This window comes from Ambystoma mexicanum, chromosome 4q (assembly GCF_040938575.1).
Source record: "Ambystoma mexicanum isolate Mex_15411 chromosome 4q, UKY_AmexF1_1, whole genome shotgun sequence".
NCBI lineage: Eukaryota > Metazoa > Chordata > Amphibia > Caudata > Ambystomatidae > Ambystoma > Ambystoma mexicanum.
In genome coordinates, this window is record NC_090928.1 from 42173988 (window position 1) to 42186250 (window position 12263).

Here is a 12263-nt window from a genome sequence, read left to right on the forward strand (position 1 = left end):
CTGGGTAAACTCCTTGCTAGAATGGTGAGAGGGGAGCGTGGTAATTCCAATATCCCATGTATAACAAGGCCAGACGGCGCAACAGTTACAGATCAGGAGGAAATTGGGATGGTCTTTTACGACTTCTACGCAAACCTGTATTCTCCCCAGAGCGTCGCCATGGAAGAATAGACAGATACTTATGATATGATAGTTTATTTATATAGCGCCTATACACAATGTGTTTCAAAGCGCTTCAAGGCAAGGGAGGGAACAAGGGAAAATACAATGACATTCTTACAGGCCATGAACAGTAAGGATGTGAAATTAACTATCGTACTCGGCCAGACGACATTTCAGATAGTGCAAGAGCTAAGACATAGATAAGGAAGGGAGGGGGAGAGTGGGAAGGAAATGGAAACAAGACAGGCGACTACCGTACTAGGACTGATGACATTTCTGATAGAGCCAGAGAAAAACAAAAGGTGAGGGAAGGGGTGCAGAAAGGGAGGGGAGGAACAAAACAAGAGACTATCGTACTAGACCTGACAACATTTCAGATAGTGTTGGAGGGGCGATGGGGAGGAGAAAAACAGTATGGGGAGGGAGGAGGAGACAGACGAGGTTGCTATCATATTAGGTCCAGGGACAATTCTGATAGAGTAAGTGCATAGAAGAAAGTCAGGAGAGGAGATAGGAAAAGGCAGAGGGGAAAGGAGGAGAGAACAGAGAGTAAGCAGTCAAAGAGTGGAGAAGCAAGAGTGGAGAGCGAATACAATTGCAGAAGTCAGTAGTAACAGTAATGTTGCAAGCCAGGATACAAGATGAAGATGGGAACAGCATCATTCAGGGCCACCATGAGTACAAGTTGCAAAGGAAGCTTAGCATGAGAGTTGAGAAAGAGTGACGCACCGTGAATGAATGAAGCCCATTAAAAGTGAAATCCATCATTGGCCACAAGACGGTGATGGTGAAACCAGAATTCATCAGGACAGACTCCTGTAGAAGTAGGCTTGAGAGGGGTAAGGGGGTGGGAGCAGGGTAGAAGAATCAAGCAAACAGGCAACACTTAGCCTGAATACCCACCACACTTCTGTCGCCCGGGACGAGGGAAGCACTGATATTCCCTTGACCCAGGCAGAAATAGCAGACGCTATTAAATCCCTTCCAAATGGGAAGGCATCAGGGTCGGACGGGCTGAGTGTCGAGTTCTATAAAGAATTTGCAACGACACTGGTGCCTAGACTTTTCGCTGTCTGGACTGAGGCTTTGGAAACCAGCGAACTACCCGAAACAACAAGGGAGGAGATAATCACTTTACTGCTAAAACCTGGGAAACAACCAGAGGAATGTGGCTCCTACAGGCCTCTCACACTTATAAACACTGATGCGAAGATATTTGCTAAAATATTGGTCACACGATTGAACCCTCTAATGCCACATATGGTTCACGAGGACCAGGCTGGCTTTGTACTGGGAAGGTCCACGGCGACTAATATACACCGTTGCTATAACATCCTTGTATCGATACCTAAAGACACACAGGGGGTGGCAATGGCACTTGATATGCAAAAGGCCTTTGACATGGTCTACTGGCCCTTTCTGTTTAGGGTACTCAATAGCTATGGTTTTGGGCCGAATTTTATGCGCTGGGTGAGGATACTATGCACAAAACCTTATGCCAGAGTCTGCATCAACGGGATCCTTTCAGAGATCCTAGAGCTAGCCGGGGGCACCAGACAGGGTTGTACGTTATCCAATTATTATTTGCCCTGATTATAGAACCACTTGCAGACTTACTGAGAGCTCGACATAGCAAGATGGGAATTTCTCTGGCGGGTAGGGTGGAAATCATTACATTATATGCAGATGACATAATGTTGTATTTAAAAAACCCTGAATCTACCCTTGGTAGGGCGCTACGATCAGTCAAGGAATTTGGGGACTATTCTGGGCTGAAGCTGAATTTGACCAAATCTGAGATCTTTCCCTTCACTGAGGCCAGTCAAACCCACAGAGATATATGGGCTCATATGGACCCCCACACGGGTAAAATATTTAGGTGTTGAAATAGCACCCAATACACAAATCGTCCGCGCCACAAATGGCACAGCAATTGCAGACGTGTTATGCGCCAAACTGGAACGATGGACGGTCTTACCAATCTCACTCATGGGTAGGCTTGCTCTGATCAAAATGATTATCCAGCCCAAACTGTTTTATTTGTTCAGTACGGTCCCTGTGTGGCCGGGAAGATCATTCTTAACAAAATCCAGGGGGCATGAACGACATTTGTCTGGAACGGAAAGCCAAGGGTGAGCTGGCGAGGACTTACCCAAACATACCCTCAGGGCGGGCTCTCTGCTCCAGATTTTGAATTATATTACCTAGCAGCACAGGCATATTATATCACATACTAGATAGAAGGTAACCCCTGGGCACCACATTCAGCAATCGAAACGTACACAATGGGCACGCTGAAGCTCCAACACAGAGCGGCAGAAGCCAAAGTCAGAATTGACAACACCAACCCGGCGCTGGTAACATGCTCAGCCTGGACCAGAATGGCTGGACACCCCGGATAAGAGATCCTGTATCACCAGAATATGCCGCTATGGAAATCCCACTACACAGGACATGACCATCACCACACACTGGAGGGACAGGGGAATACATTGGTTTGGGGATCTATTTATAGATTAACTGTTCATCAGCTGGGAAGAGATCAGTAAGATCATAGGGGACAACCCACTGCCGAAGTTGCAATACCCAAGACTACGCTCGGCCATGGCTGGGGTGTGCGCGGTATTCCCTAATGAGCCACAGATACACCCGGGCCTGGGATACATGTTCATCGCCAGTACAACCAAGCCATCCATCTCCACACTATACAAAATTGCACAGTCCACCAGAGAGACAATGCCTCTAGACGACAAAGGGAAATGGGAAAGTGATCTGGGCTACACCATCACTGACCAACAATGGGAAAACTGTGTGCCAACAAGAAATGTCTCATATAACTCACGCTATTGATTAATACACTACAAAATACTGCACAGGGCCTACTACACCCTGGCCAGGATTAGAACCTTATACCCTATGAACCCCACTTGGCGAAAACTGCTCAATCTGAGTTTGATACTTGCAAAGTGAGCGATATTGATGCGATGGAAAAGTCCATAACCACCTACGAAAGATGATTGGGAAAGGGACATGACATGGGCCAGTGACTGAGGAGGAATATGCTGGCTTACTACCCATGCACTGTAGACCCAAAGACATATGGGGCAGATATAAGCAATATCTGAACTCAGAAGCATTGTAAATTGTGCAGAGATGTATCCGTGTGCTGTGAAACAAAATGACGATAATACTGTTAATTGAATGTCAAGTTATATGATATGCTTGTGCAAGTTAAAATAAAGGTTTTTTTAAAAAGCAAGCCCATTGACATGTCATGTTAGAAGGGTAGTCTATAGAACCGAATGCTAGCCTCAGAGCCGCAGTAGCTTACCCATGAAATTCTCTGTGAAACTTCAAGAGAAGCGACATGCAATATCCACCATTACACGTGAATCGGATTGGACAACTGCACCACCCACTGCCTTAGTGGTAACAGGAGTTGCTCCTTGGGTGTAATCTGCAACTCCTGGCTTTAGCAACGGGTAGACTTTTTCAGACCGACCATTGAATGCTTCATATGCCCAATATTGAAATGTTCACTTGTGTAATTAGGACAAATGTTTGCACCTTACCAAAAGCAGGCTGCATAGAACATTGTTGGCCCCATACTAAATGCAGGCCTGAGAATGCCATGAATGTCTTTACGACCACAGAGACTTAGTTAAGCAAACCAAATGACCCTGGACGACCACCACGCATATACATGGAAATAAAGTGCTTAGGAACTAGAGGCAATTCCAGTTATAATGCCTGAAATCCAAACTATACACAGCTACCCCAAAAAATTATCATAAAATCCCCCTTCAAACAAAGGTTGAAAAAGGGCAATTTTAAGAACTTCACGGTGTGCACGCTCAATACATTAGAATAAACGAAAAATATTCAAATGTTACCCTTGCCGAGTCACGCATCACTTTAAAATGTTATATTCTACGCTCCCAAAAACCTGTTCTATCAGTATACAAATCAAAATAATCATCGTGCATGGTTGCGTTGCACAACAAATAATTTATAAAGAAACAAGATTACATTGGAAGTAAGCTTGCAGGTTCGTTCAATTGTTTTAAGATAATTTGGGGGAAATAATCTGCCTCATAGGTTGAAGAGTGCAGAAAAGACAAGCAAGCAACCTATGGCTTCTGAAGGAGGATATAACCGAGTGAATCAGGTTGTGTAAGAATCAGATGATGTGGCAAGGAAAAGTGTGGCGGGGAACCAAAGAAAGAACATACATGACAGTGAATGAAGGTCGTTGTATGAAGAGGGGTGTACATGATCATCACATTTCAATTCATTTCATATACAACTTGCACATGGAAAGCATTATTGACCACCTCACAGCCAATCAGAACGTTTAGATGCAGGTTGGGACTGCTATTGGCTGCATTCTGACTTCAAAAGCAGACATCGAAACAAACAATGCAATTTCCTGGTAAGATGTCTTTCAACACGACACTACCTTTCTAAGAGAGACTATTTTCACTGCAACACTCTATATAGCACACCAACGAGAAAGCTAAAACATGGGCACATGCGTTGACATTCTTCTAGAGAAACAAGTTACTTTTACACAACCCTTAATGCATGCATATGTTAACAACGCTCCAGTTTAACAAAGCTTGCAATTGACATGCTTAACATGTGAAGACCAGCTTTTTGTTTAAATACTACAAAGTAAAAACGTTACCTTTCTAGCTATAAACGTTTTTTTACTTCAGCAACAAAGCTCCAACACGTGCATTGCCAACATATGCTAATAGACTTATATACCATCAGTAGTGGGGCATTATCGCTTTGGATAATGACCCTTCCCCAACAAATGGGGTGAGGCTTTGAATTGGGCCATAATTTGGTAGAGGGTTATTAACCTGTGATAATGATCCCACCGTGGGTCTAGAAGGAGATTGTATGCCTAAAGTGAGATTAAATGCACTTAACGCATTTTACAACACACAGGGACAACACATCTAAATGTAGCATTTGTATTTCTATTTTGAAACAATCTGCATTATCAAAGCACGCACCAATATACAGAGTACAATCACTATTACAAAGCCAAGAAAGCGCACGATTCACTCGTTACTGTGCAGCCTGTAATTGACGGTATGTATTCACCGAGCAGCCAAACAGTTTGATGACATGGTCAACGATAGGGTGCGCATTTGATAAATAAATATACTCCAAAACCTTTTCAGATAACGATCACACGCTCCAACCCATTCATTAAAACATACTCTAGAACACTCAACAGACGCCAAATTCCCAAAACAAAAGGTACTCACAGCTTTCCCGGAACTCAATGCTTGCAGGTAGGATCAAATCGGGACCAGCTGAATCCTGGGGCCTGAAGACAGAGAGTGGATATTTAACAAACCGCATTACATACACATGCTGATCGGTCAGAGCCTTTTACTTTTAAATCATGATGCAGCATGGCTTAATAAACAATAGTTTGAATTGTTCCTGCTTTTGGTCGATAGCACCCAGTTTGTGCATGTTTTTGCACACCTCTATGCAAAGCAGCCTACCACATCTCCGAATGTCGTCTATGGGTTTCTGCAGAGGACAAGAGTATGATGCTCGGAGCAGACGGCCTGCATTATTGATGGAGCACCATTGCTAGCAACCGAGGCATGCACCTGCCCCTATTGTGACTCAAATAACACAATCCTCATGGAAACGGGAAAGAAACACCCTGGAAACATAACCCTACATAAGTAACAAGGGAGACTTCCTGGTGTGTACATGCTGTAGCAAAACATAGGCTCACATGTGGCAATTCTTACAACTGAAGTACATTCTTTTAACGTCATTTTCTTTGTATTTCTATAGTGACAGTGTTGTTGGCAATGATCACCATCATACCCCAAAAAACAGCAATTTACAAACCGGGCTTGTGTACAATACCTAGAACAATTGTTCAGTCGTGCGCAAAAGAAATATCTTCTGCTTTCATATAGGTGATGAATTGACCATTACTCTACGGGAAGTGTGGAGATGTTACAGGATTTTTATTTCTATGTGTTAGCATTACAAAACTTGGTTTTGTGACAATGGTGACATTGGTTCGGATCGCGGAAAAACGTAAGTTGCTCGGGGACCATCTAGTATAGCCACAATGCCCTTTGTAAAACCTTTCCCATACCAAACACTCTGACCTGGTGTGATCAAGGAGGAGCAAGAGGCAATACATTTTTAGAGGTCACTGGAAGGCAGAGGTGTTTGGAGTCTGGGCATGGTGGTGATGGTGGTGGATTGGCCAGGGACTCAGACCCTAGCGGGGCTACATTTGTTTGACGAGGTGGCTGTTAAATTGGTGGTGCACTGTGGGGGAAGACTGGAGGAGAGAAGATTGAGAGGAGCCTCTGGGAGATAGGCTGGCAACTCAGGCCGGCCCGTATTGCCAAGGAAAAATCAAATGACTTCCAGGAACATGCCGCTGGAACCCAACATGATGTTTCACAACCTTGGAAGCTTGGTCCGTGGGGCTAGGAACAGGCAGAAATCTATGCGTACACCGGCCCAGGGGGTGGGCCATGCAGCGAGCGGCCTATCCTTGAACTGGACGAAAAACTAAGGTGGGCCTAAATCAAGGTCACACGGGAGGAGAATAAAAGGAGACTAAAACGTGAGTGTGCTTGGAACATGAGAAGGTGAAAGTACTGAAATGCGCAGAAATTGAACAGGAAGAAAGCACATGAAGGCCAGTTGTGAGGCATAGAGGAGGCTGGGGAAAGAAACCGAAGAGGAGAAAGTGAAAGGAAAGACCATGAAGTGGAAGTGGTATAAGGAAAAAGCAAAAAGAAGCAGAACAATGGAAAAGAGAGGGAAAAGATAAAGTAGAGGGTAAAGACTGAAGTGAAGGAGGTGGAGAGAGGAGAGAAAAGGAGTCCGGCAGGTAGAAGGAGAGGAAAAGACAAAAGTGGCAAAACTGCAAAGTGGGAGCGATTGCTGTACAAAGAGATTAAAGAGTGAAAGGGAGAGGAAGACCAGAAAAGCAGAGTTGTCACCATTTTGGCAGACGTTACAGGAGAAATAGAGGCAGGATAGAAGAACCATCACAGACAAGCAAGTACTGAATCAGACAGATGTGACGAATCCAGGGAATTCGTCCCTAACACCACGTAAGGGACAGGGCAAGCTGGATCTCACTGGGGGTGACTGCCCCATGTGGGCAAGGAAGCCGCAAGCAAGGTTTTAAATCCTCCTCCTTCTCCTGCTGAATTCCAAGTGTTTTTGTTGTGTAAGGGTGTGGAAGGAGTAGACTGGCAAGTGGCATGATTGTTGCTAAAGACTTTTGTTCATGAGAAAATTAAAGATAAAACTGTAGGGAATTGCATGTATTGATTTCGGCTTGCGGTGGTCACACGCGCTCTGTGTCAGTGTTCTGAGCGAAGAGCCGCGTGACCACGGGGAGACGGTTGAAGAGGCGAGGTACGAATCTGAGTGGAGCAGCTGTTCGGGGCTCCGGGGAGCTCCGTAAATAAAGGACTCTAAAGTTCAAGTCCGTGTCGCCTCCACATCCTTCAAAAACCCTAACTTTACCTATCTTCTAAGAGGGGTTTCCCTGCCTCAAATACCAAGGATTTGTCAGAATGTCCGTAACTAACAAGTAATGAACACAGTAGAATTCCCATTGATAATGGGAACTCCCGTCTCCTGCACAGCTATAAAATAATGTAAAGGTAATTTTTCCAGTCAAATTTTATAAGGTCTCGTAAACAGTTAAGTAATTTACTGATCTAAGATTTTAGGAAAAGAGAGAATTTATACATATATAATCTTGCCATCTTTCAAAATAACTAAATTGTAGAAATTCATATAGATCATTTATTAAATGCATTCACATCTCAAAAAAGGATTCACCAATCTTGTGAAAGTCAACAGAGAATCAGAAAAAATAATTATAATGACACAATGAAAAAAATCAAACGATTAGACACAGAGCTCTACGCGTTTAGAGAATTTATCTCTCTTCTTCAGGAGCAAAATTATTTCAAAAGTCTTTCTGTGGTTCAAAGATCTTTCTTGGTAATGCTGTTGCCAAAATAATATGTGGTTCGACCACTTGCTATTCAATTTCGTTGTGAAATAGTGAAAACGTCATCTCATCGCATCAATGTTCAGATAACCTGTAAATTATATAATGTATATATCAGTGGTGCATGATGATGTATATATTTCAATTACTAGAGTGTAAATTAACGTTGTGGTTAACTGTGTCTACATTAGTCCTCAATTGATTATATGGCTGGACGTGGTCTCCCGTCTTTCAAAATATAGCGGGTAAGGTGTGTAAATAACGCTTCCTTTTTCTTCGGTTATTATACTGCACCTGTATTATCAGTAATGTCAATAAATCATCAATACGCTTGTTGTTGACTATCCATTAGGTTGTTTCTACTCAAATAATGGCGAGAGTACTCACCATTGGGTGACTGTAATGCTGCAATGGCTGCGCTCATAGTCCCTGAATTGTACACAGCATATCATCTGTGAAAATTAGTTAAGCATTAGTCTCACAGACTATCTTGTGGTCTACAAAGTGTGCGCTCATTGCGCTTACCCGTTTGTTACAATTGTCCGAATACAGCCTCCAGTGTCTGAGATAACTGCTGTGTTCCTCGTACGACTTCCGTGTAAGCCTGTTGCTCAGCAACGGTATTTTGATATAGTCACATGACTGGACTACTTGAGTCACGTGCTGTTAGGAGTTATGCGAACCGTAGTTCCTAATCAGTAGAATGGAATTTTATGATAATGTTCGAGAATGTTGGTGCCATTGTTGGTTGTAGGTCAGCTGAATGCGCGTTCGTGACTGTGCTGCTGTAAAATGACAATGCATTACTTACCGTAAAAGCATTTCTGATGGTTGTATCTGCTTAGATTCACATGCTGTGCATAGGTCCGACATCCAGTGGTCACTGCGGAGTATTGCATTTTGTTTTTCGTAGTCGAAAAGGGGACGTCGACAAGGCGTGTCTGTAACACTATCCCTATAGTGACGTGCGTTGTACCCACAATCCCTCACGCGTCGAGGTCCCTCTGTTTGTATTTTTCTGCCCTGAGGGAGCCTTCTATACGTGAGTGAGTACAGAAAAGAGAGAAATATAGGAAAGGATGTCTATGTTCCTTCCATCCGAGCGGGGAGGAAGGGTGGGCGCATGTGAATCTAAGCAGATACAACCATCAGAAATGCTTTTACGGTAAGTAATGCATTGTCTTCTGATGTTTGTTAATCTGCTTAGAATCACATGCTGTGCATAGACTAGCGAGCAGTACCCGGAGTTGGCGGTGGGTTATGAGAAGGAACAGTAGAGAAAAGATGTCTTAATACTGCCTGTCCCACCTGGGAGTCAGATCTAGAGTGTGCATCTAGACAGTAGTGTTTTGTAAAGGTGTGCACAGAACTCCAGGTAGCCGCTTTGCAGATGGACTCAAGGGGAACATTTGCAATGAATGCTATGGAAGCCCCAGTGCCTCGAGTGGAATGTGCTCTTGGCTTGAAGGGTAGTTCTCTCTTAGCAAGAGTGTAACAGAGAGTGATGCATTGTACAATCCATCTAGATATAGTGGACTTAGAGACTGCATCTCCTTCTCTTCCTGCTGCCACCGAGACAAAGAACTGATTAGTCTTTCTCAGTGTTCTGGTTCTTTCCATGTAGAACATGACAGCTCTGCGTACATCTAGTGTATGCAGACTTTTTTCTCCCAAGCTGGAAGGGTTTTGAAAGAACGTTGGTAGTTCTATAGATTGGTTTACATGAAATTTCGAGATGAATTTTGGTGCAAACCTTGGGTGTGTGCGAAGAACCACCTTATACTTGTGAACTGTTACGAAGGGCTCTAGTACAGAAAGAGCCTGTAGTTCACTTACTCTCCTAATGGAGGTGATAGCTATTAGGAAAGCAGTCTTAAGAGTTGCCTTGTGCATGGGTTCGAAAGGAGTGGCCATGAGTCTGGAAAGTACCACGTTTAAGTCCCATCTGGGAGCTGGGTTAGCTATCGGGGGGTGTATTCTCTTTACTCCTTCCATGAAGGCCTTGATAACTGGTATCTTCCACCACAACACTTTAAGTTGGGAAGTGGTGTATGCAGAAAGTGCCGCTAGGTGGACTTTAATGGAATTAAACACTAGACCTGAATCCAGTAAATGGGTCAAGTACAGAATAATGTTAGTGGCAGAGCAGTCAACCGGGTTGATGTTCTTACTTCTACACCAGATGACAAATCTTTTCCACTTGCTAGAATAGCAGTGGCGAGTATTAGGTTTTCTGGCTTCCCTGAGGATGTCCATACATCTTTGAGGGAGATGTAAATGTCCAAATTCTATGATCTCAGGAGCGAGGCTGCTAAGTTCATGGTCTGAGGGCATGGATGCAGTGTCCTGCCCTTGTCTTGTGACAGCATGTTGTACGGGCAGGGAAGTTTCATTGGGGGAGATAGGGACATCTCCATCAAGTGAGCGAACCATTGCTGCCGGGCCCAGATTGGGGCCACTAGTATCATGGTAACCTGCTCTTGGTGCATAATGTGCACCACTTTGTTGAGGAGGGGAGTCGGGGGAAAGGCCTAAACAAATTTCCCTGACCATTGCATCGACAGACCGTTCCCCTTGGACTGGTTTTGGGGGTACCTGGAGGCGTAACTTTGGCATTGTGAGTTCTCCAGGGTTGCGAACAGGTCTATTTCCGGGAAACCCTGCGCCCTGTATTAGATCTGCGTCCAGCGAACAATTGCGTGAAGACGTCTAAGACGATGTCTTCGTGCAATTGCCATTCGTACTCTTTGGGCAGGGGGAAGTCTCTGCTGAGTTTGTCTGCTAGCAGATTGAGTTCCCCTGGTACATGTTGTGATAGTAGGAACATGTTGTGTTTGAGAGCCCACTTCCATATATTCTGGGACAGCTTGGACAGTCCTGGAGAGTGAGTGCCCCCTTGCTTGTTGAGGTAGTACATGGCTGTGGTGCTGTCTGTGAGGACCATCACTGTCTTTCCTTGTAAGTGTTCCTGAAAGGCTTTCAGTGCTTTGAACACCGCTAGTAGTTCCAGCAGGTTTATATGCTTGGATGCTAAACTCGGAGTCCACACTCCGTGAGCAGTCTGATGGGATAGGTGAGCCCCCCATCCTGTAAGGGATGCGTCTGTGGTTAGAGTGGCTTCCACTGCGGGTGTGGCAAAAGTCTTCCCTAATAACAGGTTTTCCTTTGTCCACCACCGTAGCGAGAGAACCAAGGCCTGCGAGACCACCACTAGATCGTCCCATTGTCCGCTGGCCTGACACCACTGGCTGTAAAGCCACTCTTGCATTGGGCGCATGCACAAGCGCGCGTGAGGTACCAAATAAATACATGACGCCATCATCCCTAGCAAGCGCATTGCTTTGCGTACCGTCACCTCTCGACCTGCCACATAACAGGGGATCTGAAACAGCATGTTTTGGACCCTCTCGTTGGAGGGGAAGACGAGGCCGTCCCTTGTTCGAATTAGAGCCCCTAGGAATTGTTTGATTTGGCTGGGGTCTAAGCTGGACTTCTTTTCGTTGATGGAGAAGCCCAGTTGGGACAAAAGGTCTACGGTCTTTTGGGTATTGGAGAAGCATGTTTCGTAAGAATCCCCTGTTATTAGCCAGTCGTCGAGGTAAGGGTATACCGGGATGGATAACCTGCGCAGGTGGGCCGCTGCCACTGCCAGTACTTTCGTAAATACCCTTGGTGCAGATGCTATCCCGAAGGGTAGTACTCTGAACTGGTAGTGTTTGTTCTCTATCTTGAACCGGAGGTATTTTCTGTGCGCTGGCAACATTAAAATATGAAAGTATGCATCTTTCATGTCTAGTGTTGTCATGTAATCCCCCTGTGATAACAGTGGGATTACTTCCTGCAAGGTCACCATACGAAACCTTTGGGGTTTGACAAACTTGTTCGCTGGACGCAGATCTAATACAGGGCGCATGGTTAAATCCTTTTTGGGTACAAGGAAGTACACTGAATAAATACCTTCTGTTACCTGAGATTGGGGGACAGCCTCTATAGCTTCTTTTTTCAGTAGCTCTTCTACTTCTTGAAGAAGAATAGTGAGGTGTTCCGGTGTCATGCGTCG

At 44.6% G+C, this 12263-nt stretch overlaps 1 protein-coding gene across 12 annotated transcripts in view; it reads right to left on the bottom strand.

Annotated features, from left to right (window-relative positions):
• The window catches only part of AFDN (afadin, adherens junction formation factor), a 2107422-nt gene that overhangs the window by 1031512 nt on the left and 1063647 nt on the right, over window positions 1-12263 (bottom strand). For all 12 annotated transcript variants that reach the window (XM_069607417.1, XM_069607414.1, XM_069607416.1 and 9 more), the window contains one exon: window positions 5445-5506. In XM_069607417.1, coding sequence (XP_069463518.1) covers window positions 5445-5506 — 62 coding nt within the window. The remainder of the gene's footprint in view (window positions 1-5444; window positions 5507-12263) is intronic.